The sequence below is a fragment of the Phyllopteryx taeniolatus genome, chromosome 20 (assembly GCF_024500385.1).
Source record: "Phyllopteryx taeniolatus isolate TA_2022b chromosome 20, UOR_Ptae_1.2, whole genome shotgun sequence".
Classification (NCBI taxonomy): Eukaryota; Metazoa; Chordata; class Actinopteri; order Syngnathiformes; family Syngnathidae; genus Phyllopteryx; species Phyllopteryx taeniolatus.
Genome location: NC_084521.1, coordinates 6,355,994 through 6,378,696, shown reverse-complemented (window position 1 = coordinate 6,378,696; position 22,703 = coordinate 6,355,994). Strand labels below are relative to the sequence as shown.

The 22,703-nt window shown below is 40.5% G+C and overlaps 2 protein-coding genes across 5 annotated transcripts in view; both read right to left on the bottom strand.

The window, feature by feature from the left end:
* Window positions 1-529: 529 nt before the first annotated feature.
* On the bottom strand, window positions 530-16,396 carry dnajb6b (DnaJ heat shock protein family (Hsp40) member B6b). 3 transcript variants are annotated; one of them, XM_061758661.1, is made up of 11 exons: window positions 16,285-16,396; window positions 15,759-15,888; window positions 12,352-12,445; window positions 10,703-10,812; window positions 10,527-10,630; window positions 10,264-10,368; window positions 8,257-8,370; window positions 8,018-8,177; window positions 7,095-7,165; window positions 1,898-2,053; window positions 530-912 (listed from the first exon to the last, which is right to left on the bottom strand). In XM_061758661.1, exons 1-11 carry the CDS (start codon window positions 16,379-16,381, stop codon window positions 797-799), a joined length of 1,257 nt encoding a protein of 418 aa, XP_061614645.1. In that variant the 5' UTR covers window positions 16,382-16,396; the 3' UTR covers window positions 530-796. The 3 variants fall into 3 exon arrangements, with proteins under 3 accessions (XP_061614645.1, XP_061614646.1, XP_061614647.1); XM_061758662.1 differs by lacking the exon at window positions 16,285-16,396 and adding an exon at window positions 16,000-16,136 and having other exon boundaries at window positions 10,527-10,595; XM_061758663.1 differs by lacking the exons at window positions 15,759-15,888; window positions 16,285-16,396 and adding an exon at window positions 15,614-15,710 and having other exon boundaries at window positions 10,527-10,595.
* A 1,679-nt stretch (window positions 16,397-18,075) lies between these two features.
* ube3c (ubiquitin protein ligase E3C) overlaps window positions 18,076-22,703 on the bottom strand; it is a 33,238-nt gene continuing 28,610 nt past the window's right edge. For both annotated transcript variants that reach the window (XM_061758740.1, XM_061758741.1), the window contains exons 23-24: window positions 22,495-22,625; window positions 18,076-19,656 (exon numbers count right to left, since the gene is read on the bottom strand). In XM_061758740.1, the coding sequence (XP_061614724.1) occupies window positions 19,486-19,656; window positions 22,495-22,625 (302 nt within the window). In that variant the 3' untranslated portion in view covers window positions 18,076-19,485. The remainder of the gene's footprint in view (window positions 19,657-22,494; window positions 22,626-22,703) is intronic.

Here is a 22,703-nt window from a genome sequence, read left to right as displayed (position 1 = left end):
TCAAAATACCCTGTGTCACAGAGACCACGTGGTTTCCGATATTTATCGGGGGGGGGGGGGGGGGGGGCAGCATTTCATCACCTAATCATTTATCCTCTTCTTTCCTTTTCTTCCAAACTTGTGCATCTGATGGTTTTGACCATTTCTTCTCCATGTTTACGGTCAATTCAGTTTCTGATTATTCCCGAAGAATCACCCCTCCACACACACTCACCATCTCTTCTTCCGTGTCTTCGACAGAAGGGGGCGCAAATTGCCCCCCCCCAAAAAAATGATTTGCATGCTATGATGGCAATAGAAAAGCAATCCAGCCGCCCTGTGCAGCCGCACATATTGCGCATACCAGAAACAGTCACTATATTTATGTGAAATGTTGGTAAATAAAGCATGTAGTCTCTCACACACTGCCCCCAAGTGGCCAAACAAATAACGTGGGGAAATTTCCCCTCGTTCTCCTTCTAAATATTACGCTTTTATAAATGATTACCAATAACTATTTATTTCTATGTTGCAAAAACTCATTAAAGACAAGTTTTCTTTGCACATTTATTGCTTCATGAGAGTTCATAAAAAAATAAATGAATGAACATTTCTTGAATGCATCCCTATGTTTATGAGAAACTAAAAGTGTCAAATACACAGAGGGAGGCTCATCTTTACAAAGAAAATCCCTTTTTTGTTGAAGGTTTGAGGACACGTGCTGCAAATTATGGGAAAACCCATTGCGTATCGGGGATTATGGCAAGTTGAAGTGAACATTTTCAAAGATAACGACAATCAGAAATAACAAGTTGCTTTAGAAAAAAGGACCCAACCCGCCGAATGAGGGGAAGAAGAGTCGAGGCGGCGGCGGCGCTCTTCTTCGTCTCGACTCCTTTAGCCAAAGTTTCTTCCTCTTGGGGTCCGTGCGACCTTCAGCAAAACAAAGCCACAGTCAGCCACATCAGGACTATCATTCTTATTCACGTGGTTTTATTATTTATTAGTCTTTGTGCAAGGAATTTTATACCAGAAACTGTCTCATGGCAGTTCAACTTAATTCACATCATTATTACAATTACAAAGTCATTACTGTAATTATTAAAATTACTAAATGGCATTATTATAACTACAAAATACTCTACAAAGTCCTAATGTCCCAACATCTAATTCTTAGAAGTCGTTAAATAATGACATCATTATTTTCAAAGACTAAATTAAAACATTGAAATCTGTTACCCATGGATGAATGACAAATAAAAATACACATCTGAGATTTATGGGATTGATTTTTATCAGTGTTTCATTCCTTAAAAACATATTAGTAATTTATGATTAGATATATATACATATATATATATATATATATATATATATATGGAGAGTAAAGTGAAAGTTCCCTACTTAACTAATCCAATAAGTAGTTCATAAAAGTAATAATACAAATCAAAATTGTACTCAAACATTGAATTAAATGTTTTTTTAAATAAATTGAATTCCATTTACAAATATGTGAACACAATATGGTAAATATTGTTTTTTAAAATATGAATGTAGTATTATATAATATATTATATTAAAAGTATATCATATTTTAATAAAAATACATTCAATTGAATTCTTAGTTATATTAATAAAATCACATAATACATAAATAGATTTTTTTAAATACTATGAAATTAAATCAATAATACATTACATTTGGTACAGGAATACACTAATAAAATGTTAATAATAATAATAATAATAATAATACAGAAAGATGTATTTTAAATGAATAAATGACTTTTAATAACACAAAATGAAAAAAAAAAACCTTGGGATTAAGGCAAGACATTTGATCGACAGCGTTTCCGGCTGTCCATCAAGCCGCAAGACAAACGAGCAAGCAATGAGCGTGGCCTGTTAAGTTCGTCACCTCTGCTGTGCCCGTACTCTCCTTCCTCCTCGTCCTCCTCGTCGTCAGCGGCGGGGTTCTGGGCCGAACTCCTCAGGTGGCGCTGGTGGTGCGAGCCCGCGACAGGAAGTAGATTGTGTCGGCGGCGGCGATGCTCGTCGTCGTCTGCCGTGACGTCTGTTTCACAACAAACAATTACCTCCTTTGGTCATCTTTCATGATGGAGTGATGACTGGTGGAGGGATGCTGGGTTTATGTCAACAAAACGGATGGCACCTGAACATAACACTTAACACTGACACCGAAAACATAACCCTCAGCCCATGTGGCCCTAAGTGATTCCCAACCACTGTGCCGTGAGCGATCGTCAGGTGTGCTGCGGGAAATTATCCAAATTCACTCAATTCCTCCGAAAATGAGTTATTCGCTACAAAAAATGTATGTCTTTGTTCATTTATCTATGCCACCGACGAACCCGTAGCTTGGGGCTACGCACCGCCACCTCATGAGTAGTGAAATTCCGCCAATAATTGTGTGTAGATGCCACAAGATGGCTGCAAAGCACGTCAAATGGAGATGATCATAAAGCACCAACACCGTGCATCTAGCATGTCCACAATCATGAACCCATGTTCCATAAGTGAGTGTCTTCAGTAGGGAAATTATTCAACACAAACAAAATCACCTCCACGTGAGGCTCATCAATAGGATTAGCAAGCATAGCAGACCAAAAAACATGCACAAACTGATCACCTTTTGGCATTTACACACAAAAATAAATGTTAGGGAATACGGGCAAATTGTGAATGCGAAGTAGACTGCATGGACGATTAGTAGCTGCATCGGGAGACAAGCACAAACAGACTTTTCCTTTCACTTTTGAAAGAACGAGATACATTCAAGTCTTGCCAACAACACAGGACTTCAAACGTAGACGACAACACTAGCATTGGATTAATGCGACTAAGAACACTCAGACTCCCCCAGATGGGGCCCAAGTAACGTAAAAGTAAGTCAAATATTATTGCTTTGTACAATAGCTAATAAACCAAATATTCAGCGAATAATGTAGGTCAGGTTGCCCCCCAAAAATGCACGAACGTGTGAATATTTCAGTTTGCGAATGCCGAACCGCAAACACGCGAGGGTTTTCTGAATAGTGACAGGCAGAATGATAAATGTTCTTCCACAAGATGGCAGAAGGTACTGCATAATTAAGATGGGGTTCCACCTGTTGCCATTCATGCATCAGAATAAGAAATAAGATTTCTCTTATCAATAAAGGCTGGGAAACATTGCGGTAGACTGAGGTAGGTAGTAGATGGTTGAGCTCCTCCGTCTTCAGATGCGTTTTTCCAAAAATATCTTCATTTAACCGTAACAAATTGTGTACTATAGTCTATAAACTAAAAGTCTTGAGAATTGTAAAAAAAAAAATAATACAATTTAAAAAATGTAATAATAACAAAACTCGTGGAAATAGTGCAAAACTGTCAAAAAAAATGTATGAAAAATTACAAATTAAAAACAACGAACTAACCAACAGTGTGGAATGAGTGTAAAAACTAACATTGGCCTAACAAATACAGTGTAAAACATTACAAAAATGGCGTAAAACTGAACATTTGAAAAGTGAAATAGTGTGACAACTGTCAAAGCAACACGTCAAACATCCTTGAGACGCGCACGCGCACACGCACTCCATTCATATTTCATGCGGATGACTTGATTGCGATTAGTCATGTAAATAAAATGAGATTTTCTTATTGTTCCCTGCAGGTCATTTACATTTATATTGAATTAGTAGCAGCACCGGGGAGACAAATGACGCCGCCAGCCGCCAGATTACGCGACGATCTCGCCGCCATTGTGTCGTGTAATTAAGGAGGCGGAAAAAAAAGGGAGGCCAGATGCTCACCGAGCTCGCTTTAGACAACCGCGAACACTCTTTATCGCCATATTGTTTCCTACCTGTGGGAGCAAACAGCTTCGTTTTGCTTTTTAGGGGTAGACAAATGAGCTTTTTTAGGCCACGTTATTCCCACCATGCTTTGCTCCAGTCCACAAGATCAATATTTGTCTTATTATGAGGCGGTTACCTAGGTGATGAGATGGCCTCCGATACGAGGGGGTCGGTAATTAACTCACGCAAACAAAAACAAAGAGATGTGATGATAATTACAAGCTGATTTTGTTGTTGTTGTTGTCTAGTGGATCACATTTGAGAAGCAAAACATTGGCTGGGTGCTTTTCATTTGTCGCTATTGTCTTCAGAGGGGCTTTCATTATGCACTGCAGCAACACTTGTCAACATGGAGTGCCTGGAATAAATCACTATTCAGGAACTGTGAAATACATAACTTATGAAACAAAATGATACTGTACACATTTTGTTATGTTATAAGCAATAACCTTTGTTTTTGGTCCGAACAAATCATCTGATTTGAGGAAACTCCCGTTTTGGAATTAGTTAGGAAAAGGCCGAGGGGGGCACGACTTGTTACGTCACAGCCAGCGTCTTTAGTGGGCAGACAGTGACATCCAGTGGCAATAGGGGGTATAGCATTAAAATCTATGGAAAAACGCTACGTTTTCCTTCACCACTCTTTTTGCTTCTTTTCACTCATTACAACAAAATTAACACACTTTAATATAACTCTAATGAAGAAATAGGAACTTTATGAGTCAAAACAGCCTCATGAATCATGCTTCTGTGAAAAAATTGTGTATTGTAAAAAAATGTTTTGTCATTGTGTAAAAATAGTCACAGCAGTATTTTTTTAAATATACATAATCTAACAACAATTGTGTAAAGTGTGTAAAATAGTTTAGAAACTTTTTAAAAATGTGGAAATGTTTATAAACTGTGAACTGGAAATAAACTGTAAAAAACAAAAAAAAATGTAACATGTAAATAAAAGTGGAAATAGTGTAAAAACTGTTGAAAAAAAGTAACAAAAAAGTGTGAAAAATGTTTCCATAAAAAACGTGTGTGGAAATAGTGTACACATTGTGCAAAAAGCCCTAAATAAGCTATAAAAAGTGCACAACCTTAAAATGATCATTTTGTGTCCTGTTTAAACCTGTGACAAGAACAATGTGACTATTTGTCTATTCTGCTTTTGCCAACATTTCCATTGCTATTACCTGTGGCCGGCTTGTCATTACTGGAGCTCAGATTTTGCTCATGGCGGCACAAAAATGATCACGTGACTACGGCTTCCCTTCCTAAGAGGGGTTTCAATGTGGGTGGGGCTGTGGGGCTGCAGCGTCGCCTAGCAACAGTGTACGCGCGGCTGATGTTGAGGACTGGTTGCATGTGCACACTATGTAAGGAATGTGACACACCTGAGCCAGGTTGCCCTTCCCTTCGTCATCATCATCATCTTCACGCCAAATATGCAAATAGTGCTCCTTGTGTCAATACGCTGGACTGTGTGCGCGCGCGCGCGCGCACACACACACACGTGCATGCAGGAGTTTCCATTCACTTTTTGAGGGCGTTTTCCAAAGAGATGCACTGTTTACAACCCCTGTGAAAAAGGTCCTCATTGGAAGGGGGCACATTCCAACTTGCCCCGTGATGGGAGAAACTTGCAGTGGACAGAACCTTTGGATCAACCGTTTGTATGAGTTTAAAAAAAATCTTTGACAAAGATAGAACGCAGATTTGGCTATGTTTTACCAGTCAGGTGCGCACACGCGCGCTACTTTATTAAACCCAGCAGTACTTCTACACCGCCACTAGGTGACAGTGCCGCGCCGCAAAACACATTCTTGTTCCCTCTCTGTTCATCAGGTCATCAAACCGCAAATGTTTGTTTTCTCTTTTTTTTTAAGTTTATGTAACAGGTTTTAGATTTGTGTAAAAGTTACAAATGTTAAAATATTACAGAAAACAGTGCCTGGACAGTTAATAGTCCAGTGTCTTCAAAGGGCGAGTAGATTTGATTTATTTAAATTTTGACAGATGTTAGACTTCTTTAGTAGTATTTAGTTAGTTAAGGTTAACATGTTACTAAAATCTTGCCTGTAGTTGTCAGGTGTCTTCAAAGGGCAACTAGTACATTTTATTTTTGTTTTGCGTTTTTAAGACTTGTACAAGTTTGAAATGTTAAACCTTGCCTGCATTTAATTTGAGGCCTTCAATAGGTGAACAGTTTTACTTTATTTTTAGCCTTTGTCGTTTGAGTTCAACAATTTAAAACTGTTACTTAAAATAAAAACTGTCGTGATGCCAACAGCGTGATTAATTTCCATTGGGGAAAATTTGTTGGGAGTCAACCAGCATTTTGTGTGGAAAATGGAGGATTAACATTTATAAAGGCAGACTTTCTGTCTCGTGTACCGAATCAAGTGGCTGTTGGGTGGGATAGAAAGCGCAGGCAGACAAAAGTGGTGTGGTCAAGCGGTAAAAGGTGAGTTATACCTGTACTGAGATGGACATGAGTTTTTAGGTTACACACACGATGATGAACCAAGCAATGAGTCAGTCTGAAGTCTCGGTTTTGGGTGCCAAACAAGTTTCAAGCAACTTGTCAAAACAAACCAAAGTGTGAGAAGTAAGAAAACACACAATGCAAACTTGCAACAACATTCTACACAACCACAAAGTCAAGTTTTATTGAACATTGTCCTCCCGGTGTTAATCAATGGCGTTCCCGGGTACAAAACACAGGGCGAGAGCGTGAACGGCTATCCGATCATGCAGTGTGCTTTTCATGGAGAGAGGGGGGGGGGGGGGGGAAAAAAAAAAAAAAAAAAAAAAAGCATCACGTTGTTATTCACACGTTCATTCATCACACATGATGGCAGCTAACAGGTTAGCGAGGTGGAGTTAGAAGACATAAGACAGGGGTGAGGAACCATTTGTGAGGCTTTTTTTTTAATTTTTCCTCTGACGTTTCGTATTTTTTAGAACTAAAATCCTCACCACAGGTTACCCAACTCTGACTTAACGTGTTAAAGCTCTCGACATGCCAAAAAATGTCAGTCGAACAGAATACAAACATACATCATAGAATACGTAAAGCCGTTTTGTGCGCTGAAATCGACTCCGAACGAAGGAACTGCAATAAATAGACGAGTAAAAAGAGGCTACTCCCTCAGAGAGGCTGCTGCAGCAGACACGGGCGGGGAATTCGGTGGCGGTGGTTTCGGTGTTTGTCTGCGAAGTGACACTTTTACTTGTTATTGAGTCTCAGGAGCTGCTCCTCACCGTTAACCGTTAGCGACTTGAGCTGGCCGTCCTCCTCCACTTCCACACGCTCCTGTCCGTTCTCCACCGTCCTGTCCGCACACGCACACGGTTTCAGAGACACAGGCGGCTTCAGCTGGAATTACACTAGGTGGTGCATTGAAACAATTCCGATTTTGTATTTTTTTTGCTCAAATTGGCAAGATTGGGATATGAATCATCATAGCATAAAGGGGGGGGGGGCATGTAATCGGTTATTTTCAGATTTGAATCAGGCCTCTACCAAACTGATGTGTTCACCATTCAAACTAAGCTATTCCAGTATTTTTGTGCCCTTTCTGCAATACCCTAAAATGCCACAAGAGACCGCCAAATCCTGTTGCTGTGACAATTTGGCGGCTCCCTGAGAAAGATGAAACTCGATCAATCTGTTTTATTCTTACTACACAAATGTAATACTAATCAGAATATCGTGCTTAGACTAGTGGGGGAACATAAACATAAACAATAAATAACGGGCTTTAGATCGACGTTGAAAGATGAAGTTGAAATGTTGAGATCGTAATTGGTGCTATATTTATGGTTTTGAATAATACAGGAAATTCTAAACATTTTTAGGAGATGTGAGTTACTCATGAATTTTCGCTATCCATGTCAGGGCTTGGTCATCCACCGATGGGTGACATACCCAAACAAAACAAACACCCAAGGTCAATCTAAACCACAGCTAAACATCGACAATTAAATAAGGTTGAAATGTACGTTAGATTATTGTCCATCAGTAAACGAGCCAAAAAATATCAGACAGTGGACTAATGTGGAGGGGAGTACGGTATGTAACAATTAATATTTAATATTGAATATAGGCATTAAATCAGAACTGCGCACTTGGGCCTCCATTTTAAATCCAGTTTTAAAAAAAAAAAGTAAGTGAAATTACGTACCGCTTGGTGGTGATTTTTCTGCCGTTGATGAATTTGGTAGAAGTCGAGACTGATTTGAAGTTGGCCATTCCACCTCCGCCTCCTCCTCCTCCTCCGCCGCCGAACGACGAGGAGAAGGAGCTGAACCCGCCGCCCCCCATGTCACCGAACGCGTTAAAACCTACACGGAGGAGAGACGTGTACGTTTGGCGAGGGGGCGTCAAAACGTTCCGAGGAGTCGTAGGTTCCGACGTACGCACCAGAGTCGAACGAGAAGGCCCCGAAATCGAAGAGCCCGCCGCCTCCTGTTCGGGTTCGGGTGGCCCCCCTGGGGCGAGCGTGCCCGATAAAGTCGTTGAGCGGGTCGTTGGCGGCTGAAAGACACAGAAAGTCGCATTACAACCTGTTTCGGTACCGCACAATAGTCACGATATCGCGATATCCCAAAATGAAAAGTGCCTCGATATCGTTGTGGGATTGTCTCGGTATAAAAATAATTAGCTGTTGTGTTTAAAATTTTGTTTTTGGGCGGCTATACGCTGAAAACCTTAGCGAGGCTGCTCAGAAAAATAAATCATCCTACAATATCACGAAGCGGAGGAAAAGAAAATAAGGATTCTTATGCTCCTGCGTTTATAACTTCTCTTGAATTGTTGATCTCAAGCAAAGAAATCACTGTTAGTATCCAGTTTCCAATGTTATAAATAAAAAAATATGACAATACAGTAAATACTGTTAATTATTGAACAGACCAGTTCTCATTGGACAGTTTTGTTATTGTGAGCATATATTATTACTGAAGCAAAAAAATGGAGGTAGAGCATTTGAATGTAAACATTGGATGGACGGGGATAGAAGCGCATGGTAATATATGATTTGAAACGGACAGAAACTACTCAAACTGACTGAGAAGGGCTCGGCGAGAGTCAAGAAGAAGAGCAAGAAAAAACGGGTAGTTTTGCTTTTCATCTGCATACATGTAAAGTATTGTTGCGTCGACACAGCAATGCTGCCGACTATCGTTACTGCTTTTTGTTATAGTTGTCCTCCACTGCTGTAGTTAATATCGGGGTTAACTCTAATTCTCTATAGACATTTTACTGATATAGTATCATCAGTATAGTAGATACATATTTTTTTTGCTACATACAATGTTTCTGGTTTAATTCACTTCTGTGTGTATGTAGTAGTATGTATTTATTAATGTACACTTTGCCATTCACGTCTGCATTTCTAGTGTTCAATATTCATGTACAGTTTCCAAATATGCACTTGATATTTTAGGATTTTTTTATTCTTGACTGCTTTAAAACCTAAATTTCTCCATTGCGGGTGGAATAAAGGGTCATTCGGAATAAAACGAGGCACGATAACAGCTAATCGAAGGGGAAAGACGACGCCTCACTCGACCTCTCTTGACAGAAAAGCCGAAAATAAAGAGACCCACGAGAAAACCTGCAACCGCATTAACCGGATGCTCCCTTTGGAGGGCGCCAGAGGACAACTAATGCCAACCTGTCCCATTTGTTTCCACATTTTGAACCAGTGTTCCAAAATATGTGCAAACAGGTTAGAAAGGTGGGGAATATGAGGAACATGTTGCTGACAGAAGTACTTGAAGAAGTAGTATGCAATAGTGAAACCATTTTTTTGTTAACAGTGATTATTCTAAAGTCAATATGTTAAACATGAAATGTGACAGTGTTTTTTCCACACGCCGCCATTATTGCATGCGCTTTAATACGGCGGCTATTTTCGACAGCATTCCAGCCGAATGATGTCGACGCTCGCGTTTGTCCTGCGCCTGTGGCCCAGCTCCATATTTAGAGCTGGGCCCTGCGTCCAGCACACATGCCTTCCACACGAGCGGCCTCCTCTTGCTGCTGCTGCCGCCGTACACTTAATACGCAGCTTGTGACATCATCGGCCGCGGATCGTTACTGCCTCTTAATGGAGTTTAATAACAGCGGCGAGGGCAAATTAAATGGCGGTCCATCCGGGGGTGATACTTAAAACGTTTGGCAGCATCCTCACAACAGCTACGCACGCCGTCCCTTGGGTGCTAAACTCCACCGAACACTTGCAACATCAGCTTTAAACTAAGTGGTGGAGTTCAGTCGGGAAAGCTGCCAAATCTACAAAGTCAAATAAATCGATAAAATATATTCATCACCCCAGCTGTAGTGCGATTGTACCTACATAAGCCAAACTGTGTTGTTCCGCAGTCAATGCTCGTATTGCACCGTTTTGAGTATGCACACACTTACCGAAAAAATCTGCAAAGGGATCTCTGCCGCCAAAGAATTCCCGGAAGACGTCCTCAGGGTTTCGGAATGTGAAGTCGTAGCCGCCAAAGTGATTGTTGTGGCCTCCTGTGCGACACACACAAACACACAAAAGCTGATCAATTCTGTGCAGAATTGATTGGTCATTTTTTTGATGGATTGTCAGTTTAAAACGCTATTTTACTGATCAACAAGCAGGCAGATTTAAGAGCGTGTGCAGTGGAGCTCCGCGTTCATCTCCTTACCTGCTCCCCCACCGCCTCCTGCAGACAGCCCTTGTTTGCCATATTTGTCATAAATATTCCTCTTGTTTTCTATGTGGGAATGATGGGAGAGACACAAGTGCTTGCTTGAGGGAATCATCAATCAATCAATGCATTATTTATTATGCATTATTTGTCTGATTTCCTGTCCTTCTCACCATCCGAGAGAACCTCGTAAGCCTCGGCCAGCTCTTTGAACCTCTTCTCGGCCTCCTCCTTGTTTTCGGGGTTCTTGTCCGGATGCCACTTTAGCGCCTGTTTCCTGTACCTGAAACACAATGCAACCAAAAACACTTTCATAAAACAAAGAAAAGGAATGGGAATAGTGCATTTGGGAATGAATGACTAGCTATGAATCACTTCAGGGCACGGCCATCATCCCACACAACATTAGTCAGTCTAACCATGTGGAGCAGAGTTATTAAGAGTTTTGCATTTTATGGCGACTTGGCTTCACATTAATGAAAACTAAAATAGTCCAGCTGTCTAGGATACAATTATCAAATTTGGCAGCAATCGGGGAAAAAAACAACGCTAAGAGTAACTGTCTAAAATGATCGCTTCAAACCAAAATGACACAATTCCTGTTTTTTTTTGGTGGGTCGACTCCAAATCGAAATGCCGGGCAAATTTCATGTCACTAAGTGAAACAAATTCTAAACGCGTTTTATGACGACTCATCAAATGCCACGCCATCAAATGCCACATGCAATGGCAAAAAAAATGTATTCCTCAAGATTTAGTGTCGTTTAGTGTCTGTCCCTTGGGAGTAGTCCAAATGTCCCTAAAATGGCCGCTCCAAACCACAATAGCAGACTTCTTTGTTTTGTCAAGCAAGCCTTTGTGAGCCTTTTTTCTTTGCTCTCCTCATGATAGACATGCCTACCAAATTTCATGGACTGGCCTCAAGGGATTTTTTTTATTTATTTATTTATTTTTAATTCAGGGGGAATTTACTGAGCCAATCCTTTTAGCTCAGCTAGCATGAACATTTTGAGACTTCTTGAGTATGCAAAAGCCGTCCAAATGGTAATTGAATTGGCCTTGGCTGAAAAGACTAAGATCTTTTTTTGTGTTGGGGAGGAGCTAAGTTTGGCCTGGGTTGTTAGTGGAAGTTGCAGAGTCTTCGCCGCATGTGTATGTACACACATTTCAGTTGATCTTTTTTCTTTCTAACTCAAATCATCTGTAAGCCCTTTATTTTTAAGGGTAATGCAAGATGACTTTGAAATTATATTGGGGCCATGCGCAACCAACTTCTGCATTGGGAAAAACAGGAACAAACACTTGAAATGATGCAAAAACTGTTTAATTATTTACATTCAATTTAATGATTCTATTTCTGTATGCTTTTTTTTAGATAAATTACAATACCAAAGAGTACGATTTTTCCCATATATAGAGATGTTACAATTTTTTTTGTTGGTGTTTTTGGGGGTTTGGAACAAATTAATGGCATTTTCAATTTAATGGGGAATGATTTTAGATGAATTGAATTACAAGCACGGTCATGGAACAAAGTACACTTGTAAATCAAGGCACCACTGTTTTGACTTTTTGTGGCATTTTTGTTTGGTAATGTGACATGAGTAGAAAGTAAAATATGTGCCTTGGCTCAATCAAGGTTGGGTAACACCGGACTACGGCACGTTCTGACAAATCTTGCCATAGGAACGGAACTCCGGAGCAGCACCTTTGCAGCCAAATTTGACACTGACATGCAAAAGAAAGTCAACTTCCTCTGTTGTGGTCAACGAACAACAAAGTATTTCCTCTCCATAGAGCTGTCATTTTAGAGCACACTTACGCTTTTTTGATGTCGGCTTGCGTTGCATTTTTGTGTACTCCTAATATCTGGTAGTACTCCACCATGGCTCACTTGGACAACGAGACGCTCCTTCCTGCGTGGAGAGAAGAGAGGGGGGAGTTGTTTTCAAACAAGAAGCAATAACTGGCCTTCACTGTCTCACTGGGCCTCGACGACTAATAAACTCAAAGCGCAAAAAGTGCAAAAAGCAAAAGCTCGCCCGTGGCACCGAGGTTGTCAAAGTGTAAATCATGGAGCGCCACGAAGAATGAAGCTTACGACAAGTCGCAACAAGTCTCACTCTCTCTCTCTCACACACACACACACACACACACACACACACACACACACACTAACTGTCTGCTGAATGTTGACAATTCTCATTATAACAAAGTTTGGATTTTTTTTTTTTTTTGTTCAAACTGACTGAACCACCACCAAAGAAGTTACTTTACTTAAGGGTCACTTTAGTAAGGTTTCACTACCATGGTCATAGTTAGTTAGTTAGTTAGTGTCCATCATTTTATTTTATTTTTTACATGCAAACTTTCTACTTACGCTTTAGTTAGTTAAATCAAGTTTTTGTGTTCTTTCATTTGGTTAAGTTTGGTCATTCTAATTGGTTAGTTAGTTCCGCAAGCTAGGCAAAAATACATCTGGATAAATGGTGCTGAGATTTTCTTTTTTCCAGTACAATTTTTTTTTAATTCCTAGGTTATCGTTCATGACTTTGTTTGTTCATTAAAGTTCATTTTGCTCTGCTTGTTTTGATTTAGTTAGTTCAATCAATCAAGTTACTCTGCTCCTTACTAATTCGTTTGTTCGTTCAAGTTCATTCGTTTGGCAAACAACAAAATACATTCAGGTAAAGATGCTGAAACTCAAACTTTGCTAACTTTTTAGAACAGATGTCATCATTTGTTAGCACTGAAGTCATTTAGTTAGTTAGTTCAAACTTGGGTTGAGTTTATGAGTGAGTTAGTTTGTTCGAATTGGTTTGCAAGGCAAACTGGGCAAAAGTACTGCCTGATAAGCGTCAATCATGGTTTCTTTTTCCATGCAAACTTTTTAACTTAGGTTAAGTTTTGAACTTCAAGTTACTTAGGTAACTTTTTACCTATACTACCCTTTGACTATGTTATCGTTCCAGTCAGTTCATTCATTCCAGTTACTTTGCATGTTCAAGTTTATTGGTTATCTTATTAGTTAGTTAGTTAGTTAGTTAGTTAAAGAGTATTGTAATTTGAGATGCTTATTTCATTTGTGAATTACACAAAAATCCATCCAGATAAAAGGTGCCGATGGTAATTTGTTTTCTAAACTTTTGTAACTATTTTCTACTTTGGTTGTTGTTTATGACTTGGTTAGTCCTTTAGTTTGAGTTAAATGTATTAATTTAGCTGATTTGAGTTGTTTTCATCGAAGTAAAATCTTGATCGAGTGAATTTGTTCAAGTTATTTCATTCAATTAGTTCATTTAAACTAGCCAACAATCTAAAGTTGTTTCAAGATGTTTTTTGCCGTTTGAGTCAATATGGACAGTCCAGCCTATTTTTTTGTCCTCCAACAACCAGCAAGTGGCTCCCTCACATACAAACCCCAACAAGCATTTTTTTTTCTCCCTTTGGGCTTGAACGTCTAAATGTAACTGTACAGCATAAATGTCTGCTATGATTTAACGACGAGCTTCTTGTCGTGGGCTCGAGCGAGGGGAACCTTGCGAGGCACTGGAGGGCAGCATGTTGCTAGTTTTCTGTCAACACGCAAGACAAAATATATATCTCCTCTGTATTTTGGCAAAAAGCCTCATTTTCACTAAAACTGAACTTATTTTGTATGTTTTTTCTTTTTGCTACCAACATTGGGAGCAAAGGGCAGTAAAGACAGGTTGCCCCGACAGATAAGACATCGGTTGAGCAAAGATGTCAAGCAATACTTTAGCACGCCGTCTGCATCGTTGACCTTACAGGAATAGCGACCAGACGTCTTCCTCAACGTCCAGCGAAATTACAGCAAAGACACACGCGCGGTCGTCATAGTGAAAGCATACACAAACTCAGACTGTTTACACTGCGAAGCTTGACAGGCCCCGTTTTGCTCGCTATTTATATCAGTGGCCTTTACAGTTACATTGTGTTTGTATTACAAGCATGTGGGGGGATTTTTAGGGGGGCGGGTGGGGATTTTGGCAGTGCCAGTGTGAGGTGGGCCATGTTGACGATGTGCAAACTGCCGTGTGGAACACCAGTTAGTAGAAAGAGAACTAAGTGTAGGAAGCAAACAAAAAGCATGCATGCCGAGTTGTGAATGTGAATGATTGGTGCTAGGGTTAAATAAACACCTGCTTGGATTTTTCAAACCTCCTTCAGATGCCGCGCTTTATAGACTAGTAAGGTGACAAGTTTTTCTGCACAAAAAGGCTGATTCACGCCAACTCGGTAGGACTGTGTTTGATGACAAGCATGTTGCTTAACTGATAAGATTCCTCCAGGGACAAATTGCAGCAACAGCAGAGCGGAAGACCGACAACAGCCACTCAACAGCAACAAATAGAGCCGGGCGATGGCTTGGAAAAATTATGATGGCTTATAAAAATTCGTAAATCAGGTCACTCAGAAATTAATGTACCAATGAAACGTTATTTTTTTTATTTTATTTTTTTAATTGCAACTTTATTAAATTAAAAACCTGTTAAAATATACAACTTTTTTTTATTATTCAAAATACAATTTTTTTCTGTGGGAAAAAAAATATATAAAAAAATTACTATTCTCATATTATGACTTTTAATTAAAAAAATATAAACTTCAGTGTTTAGTCGAACCAAAATAAGATTTTATAGAAATCTCTCACGGTTTCTTCTCTCTCAAATTGTAGGACTTTCATCATCCATTTTGTTTGTTGAGACTCTCACAAGCCAAAGTTTCTGGAGTATGACGTCACAAAACCCTCAAACATACGTCACAAGAACGGTTCATGCAAGCGATAGGGGAAAATTACAGCAACCTTATCAGACAAAAAAAAAAAACATCTAGAGAAGTCTTGAACGAGCCGAATCAACGGTTTAATCGTGCGTTAAGACACTGCAGCCGAATATTGGTGAATTACTTCTTAGGTCCCATAACCGCTGGAAACGTCACGAAAAATAGTCACGTTGACAGTGAAATGTGGTTTGGAGGCCGGCACATTTAACATTTGTGGTTTTCAAAATGAAACGCTTGGCTAAAGCTTGGTTAAATACCCCCCTGTTTTGTTTACTTACAGTGTTTTAAGCTAGCCCCCGGTGCATTTATTTTCCATATGCGTTGAAAATGTGCATTCAAAAAAAGATGAGATTGAGAAAATGCGGCAAAGAGACGATACATATAAACAAAGACCAAAGCAATTCTCGTTAAGCGTCCGCTCACTCGTTTGGTTGACGGAAGCAGGCCCGAGCAGACGAAGCTCCTGTAGCCGCTGTGGCTGTCCCTTTTGACGGCGAGCAGCAGTGGATGAAGGCTGCTGGTCCTCCGCAGCCAACCAAATGGAAATGTGCTCCTGCCGTTGCGTTCAAAGACCGTAGTAGATTAGCCCTCAAACAGCAACAGAATGTTTATCGTAGACAGTCGGAACAGCCAAAAGGCTATTAACATTTGTCATATACTGTACCTAATAACTCTGTTTTGTTTTTTTTAAAGATCGATGCCACCTCTATCAAGTACTAATGATCTATGCGTCTATTACGAGAAGTACGCGAAGGCAGCACGCCTTGCAGCGTCGACTGAGATGACGCACGACACACTCAAGAGGACCGCCTTCCAAGGTCCAGCGTTGTAAATCAAACGGCATTTAGTCGTTGTAAAGTTGAACAAAATAAATCAATAAATACATAAATAAGTACATTTGAACGGAAGATTTCAATTCCCTGCCCCTTCAAGGGGCGCGAAAGGTTACCTGCGCCACCTGTGGAGCACCGAGGGAAATCCACGCCCTGGGACCATACACTTTTCAAGGAGACATTTGAAACATTTCCCCCCGCAATTTTAAACATTTACCAACGTTTCGTCAAAATACCAATATGACCTCGCTGAAATTAGCCTGTTTTCAACAAGTTTAATTCATTCAGTCACTCAATTTACTCGTATTTCAAATTGGTTTTCCCATGAAAATGAACTGAAATGCCGTCAATTCATTCCAGACACCAAAAAACATTGCTTGTTTAAAAAAAAGAAACAAAATGTAACAGGAGAACGTAAAGTTTTTTTTTTAAGCCGAATGATGACTGTCACAACTGTAGCGTTGTATGTTTGCCTTTAGGGGGCGTGGTCTACTGAGTGACGTCAGGAACTTGGCTGGTTGGTCTGCGTGTGCGTCTGGGCGTGAGCAGTGGCCTACAGCAGCTCTTGGGAAGTGTTCTCATTTTACATTTGATTTCTGTTTGACTCGTTCAATAAAAGTGCATCACTGACTGGGGCTCTCCTTGCTCACTTGCCAGGGCGTTACAGCACCTTAATTGCAACGGAAAACGACAAAGTGACAACACGGAACTAAAAAAAAATCTTGCAAGTTGAGGCACGTGTAAGTCAATGGCCAGTCCTTATGTAAAATATAGAACGAATATTTGAAATGACAGACTCACATTGATTTCCGATGGGAAATGAAGGTCGTTGCTGCCGTTAAGGCCGACCACAGCTCGTCTTGGCAGGCGAGAGGGTTGAAAATGACAAATTGCCTTGAATTACAGTGGAGCTTATAATCGGTCAGTAGACTCACAACTGCAAGAGGAAAAAAACAATCATACAGGGCTTATCATTATTAGAAATTTGCACCCCCCCCCCCAAGAAAAAAAAATATTTCCATAACATTTCCATGTATTTTCCAAAGAATACATTTGCATTTGCTGTATTTTGACCTGTACTTCTCCATGCAGTTGCATCATCTGGCCACTAGATGGTGGCACAAACTAAGAAAGTAACCTCCTGTTGGGATTCTTTGTCAAAATAATTACAGCACTTTTCATTTTACTTCTTCCAGCCTGTTTTGATGAGGTTGTCCTGTCTCATGCAAATGAGCCAGTGCTCACCCCGCCCATTTCTCCTGCAGGCCCAATGAGAGCGTGGGTTTCGTTACCATGCTGAAATTTGCGACCAGTGGGAAGGATGAAAAACTTCCAACAGTGGATTAAAAAAGAAACTTTGTGAAGTTTTGCTTAAAGACAAACAAAGACTAAGAGCTTTAATTTGCCCTTAAAAGGCTTTTACAGGCGGGCTAAAGTGTATTAGATGCTGAGGATGATTCACAGCATCCCGCATTAACATTGTCAGTTATAATCCATCACCAGGTAATAGTTCGGAATAAATCTCGGGGTAATTGAGATGAATCCCTCATTTCAATGACAAGTCGGCTTTTTTAAGACCCAATTACTACTTTTGAGTCGCACGCAGTGAACGTTTGGGGGCTCCTGAGATATGAGATGTTGCCGAGAGAGGAGGAGGAGATGGCGTGGGTCCAAAAAAGCGATGGATGGCTGGGTTTGGATTTATGACAAACGCACACAAACTTAATTTGCACCCACCCCGGTAATGCATCTCAAGGCCAGAATAGTTCTGCTCAGTGATTCTTAACTGGATGTTTCTTTAATTATATGTCAGAGGCCATAAAAAGCCAGGACGAATCTCTCCCCCCCCCCCTCCCCACACACACTTTATGTTGCCACCATTACTTGCCAAGCCACAAGGAGAGAACTGAAAAAAGAAAGTGGATTTATTCATTTCCATACGCTCTGTTGTTGTTACACTGAACTTTTGTAACCACGACACAATCTCGCTCTCACACACACAGGAAGGAAAACTGTACAAATACTGAAGAAATAATGAATCGCACAAGAGAAAATGTCCATATTCACAAATCCATCAGCCTATTGAATAAACCCGCAAATCAGTCTTAACAAAAACCTTGCACGCGTCAGTTGCCATGGGTAAGAAACGATAAGCATATTTGAAGAAATCATAAAATCAATGTTGTCGTGGCGCCCATTTCACAGTCACTCTATTCTTGTATTGTCTTTTTTAATATAATATATATGATGCCACATCATCTTTGGTGGAAAAAAAAAAAAACAATATACACAACAAAGCACTACTGCTGCTTTTCCACTGCAGGGCACTACTCGCCTTGGTTTAGATTCACCGGCCAATTTTCCATCACGGGACACTGCGAAGGACACGTAAATTAGCCATACTGTTACATCACAATTTGGCTAAATTGACAGCAGCTCGCTCAGAGGCGAGGCCAGGCTGGGTAATGTGCAATTTGTATACATACATTTTCTATATGTCCCCTTTTTTTTTCCTTTTTAACTTGATTGTTTTAGGACTAGAATTGTGTCTAAAAGTGGGCGTATATGTGTACGCATGTGTCTTTGATGTCCATCTCTCTTCTTCCACACTTCACATTGTAAACCCATCAAAAAGTTAAATAAAATTGCCCAAAATATACGGTGCTGCCTTCAGATACGACTGACAAGAGTTTTTCGAGATACGAGCCGTTATTAGGCTAATTTTTTTGCTTTGACTTGCAAACATGAATTTTGCTACATGCTTTGAATGTGGGGAAAGTGGTGCCATCTGGGGGACAAATATAATAATCTAATTCCGACACAATGGGTCCTTGGCTTATCCTGCCTGACATTTGATGGTTTATATTTATGGCCTGGGAATGTTTTTTATGCAAATATTTACTGTAATTATGACTTTACTACTGTGTTAGCATAGGGTAGCGAAAAGACTACGGCGCATTCCGACTTACAAACGTGTGTTTCGTCGCCGTCAAAGGAATGGAACTCAGTCGTAAAAACTGAGGACCCCCTGTACTAGAGACAGTACCTCGTAATACCATTGGAAAAGCGTCATTTGAGAGTAGGTGTCATACAGTGGAAAATGGCTATTCATTTGTTTCCTGACGAGCTAATTCTATATTAACTAAAAGCAACAGCAAGAAAAAAAACGGTGAAAAATGGTGACTATGCCCTCTTAATGCGAGGCTGGTCATCCCCTGGTGCTCAACACACACACACACACACACACACACACACACACACACACAAAAAGCAGGAAATTCAGTGCGTGTCGTTCCCGAGATTCGGCCGCCGTAGCCTCAGCTCAACTCGAAGCCGGACGACGACTCGATGGCGTAGAGCAGCTTGATCCTCATCTGGTGCTGGCTGTAGAACTCGGGCAGCTTGAGCAGGTTCATGCAGGTGCTGGCCGTGGGCAGCCGGTCCAGGTCAGTGCCGCCGTTGTGGACGCAGAAGGCCGGATACAGCTCCTGGAAAAAGTAATCCGGCTGTGATAAAATGTGATAAATGTCAAATTCCACAAGGGAATCAATCTTAAACGTGGGGGACATTAAGCTAATACAGTGAATCCACATCTGTTTTTAAGTTTGGTATTACCAAATTCACTGATTTGTGGTTTTTTTTGTGCTTTCGAGAAGATGCCACAAAATGGCACCAAAACCATGTCTAAAAGTGAAGTAGTAATTGGTGTAAAAGACATACAGTGTTCCCCCACTATATCAAGGTTCATCATTCGTGCCCCTGTTAAATCGTGTTCAGGGCGAGGTCCCGATCCACTGCAAACAGTGTGTGTGTGTGTGGGGGGGGGGGGGGGGGGGGGGGGGTTAGAGTACAGCGCAAGGATACATTTAGGAAGCAGGCCGCACTTTGACCTAGCAGGGAATGCTCATTTCATGTCGTCTATCTGCCATTTTTTCCCCCGCCACCTCATCTGCCGACTGTGACATTGAAACTTTCCATCACGAGCCGTTCCGATTTCCTCCCCGCTATTTCAAGTCAGCAAATGCCCCATCAACCCGATTAAATGGCTCTTCGGGGGCTCAGCCGCAATGACCCCATTTTTCCGACAATTACCGTATTAAACTATCGTTGCTTATTGAGAACGCATCGTTACGGCAGATATCGTTCCAGAGGAGAGAGAAGGGGAAAAAAAAGTGCAGTTTCCATCATCTTTTTTAAATGGCTCTGCCTGACAGCGCCTATTTCTCCGCTAATGAATCCCGGGCTCCTTTCACGACAGCTAATTAAGGCGGAGCTGGCACGAGCCGGGGGGCCGGGTCAGGGGGGCCGCCCCCGCCGGCCACAAATTAACGCCCGGAGAGGGAGGACCTCCCACGCGTGCCGGCCAAAGTCAAATGGATTAAAAAAGGAGGAGGCGACCGGAGGTAACAGCAGGGATTTTTAAAGAGTTTGGATCCTTCGTGCTACCACAGGACAACCATAAACTTTTAGAAAGCTAATGACGCTAATAAAAAGATACTGTCCCAATGGACGTCTTTGATTCATCTCAAACCTTTTTAGCTCAAGGCCCAAATTAGAAATGCGGTCTTGTAAAGTGCTTAACACACGTGATTAGACCACCACCACATATTTAGTCTCAAAGACCATCCAGCGTCATTAAGTACTTTAATGCGAATTATTTCAATTTCAGTGAGCTCTTGATTTTTTACCACCAAAAAAGCATGTATTTTGTAAGACTCGTTCTTAATCCATAAATCATCAAAAATGATTTTTTTTTTTTTTTTCCCCAAGACAAAATACAAATACAGTGGTGGCTTGATTTAGGAGTTAAATTTGTTCTGTGACCATGTTTGTAATGCAAAATTCTCCCATCTCAAATCATCTTTCCCCATTGAAATGAACAGAAAGGCTATTAATCCAGTCTCTGTGTGCCTTTGCCACCGGAGGGCAGTATAATATAGACACACAAGAATAAGAGTTTCACAACTGACTAAGTAAGCTGCAGTTATATGAATTGTTTAATGCAGAGGATAAAGAATATATGCAGTATTGCTATATTGTCTGTCTACATGTGTGGCTGCACCGTCTTTGGTTAAATATCTGTTGCTTAAAGCGTTGAATGATCATATTCAAGCTCATTTGGGTTCAAGATCCCTTATGGTGTATTAACCATTACATAAATATAAAACAATGATTTGGGAAATTACCAATGATGTTGAAGTAAGGCAGGGGTGCCATTGACCTTGCAGTACATTGTGTGGCGGTCTCATAAATGCCTTAAGCACTATATGTCACGTACTGTATAGAGAACACAAATGTTGCCTGCGTACCTGCTTGATGAGCAATACAAAACTCCCAATGACCCAAAAATGTCATACTGTATATTCATCAAAATTGAAGGAGGATAAGACATTTTGGTCCCATGTTACACTGCTATAAACATGCTCTTTTCCTTGTATGCTGCAGTATAAATCATCAACCAGCTTCCAATTGAGGCTCTCCTAATGCTGTGATTCAGCAACAATGCAGGAAATGATGTCACACAAAAAGTTCAAAAGTTCAGCCTGCTGCTGACTTTTAAAAAAATTGTAATATTTGTCCAGACCAAGCAGAGCAAGGTCATGAACGGGGGCTGATAAGCCTATCACGCCCGTCTTATCTGTGGCTGCTTTAAAGCAGTGATCTCCTTATTTGCATCACAAACACATCAAAGCCACGTTTTCACTTAATAGGACACTTCAGGTTGGTGCGCTACACATTGTATGCATTCTGTTACATTTCCTTTCCGATACTGTAAGCTCCTTTTACATACCTGTAAAAGCTGAGATTTTTTTTCTGCATAATATTATTAACAGTCAACTGTATATATTATTGAATATTTTATGTTTTTGGACTAGTATTGAGGAATAACAGAGTAATGAAAAAGGTTAAATATTTGTTGTGATTTGATTTGTTTATATTTGTTTTATAGACCATTTTATCACCTCATCATTATTCAAGTATTTGCTTGACATTTTATTATTTCAATTTGATGACTGATTTTATTTGTTGTTGCAACGAACACATTATTTTGTAAATAGCTTTTACCGTTATTTGAAATTAAAAATAATAAATCAGATGCAACTTTTACAGTGAATGCAATGACTTTAATTGGATGAGTTTCAGTGTCCAACCACTAACTGCTTTATCAACCTCACATAAGTGTATAATAGGTATATGAATGATCAACAATCAATATTGTTGTTGTGCTGTTTTGTATTGAATGGAACAGAACAAGAGGGCAAAATTGACCCGGCAATTTTCAATCTGAGCCACAACATGAAATGATGCAGAAGATGGGGTCAAACCTTGAAGCCGAGCAGAGGAGGTCTGGAGCAGCTGGTGACGAATTTGAGCAGCTTGCGCTTCTCCTCGTCTGTGAAGCCCTCCACCACCTCCCAGAAGATCTGGATGACGGGGTGCGTGGCCGTGTAACCACCTAAGGAGACTCAAAAGACGGAGCACCATCAGCCGTCACCGTCGGCATACACTGACGGACACAGGGGTCAAACTTGAG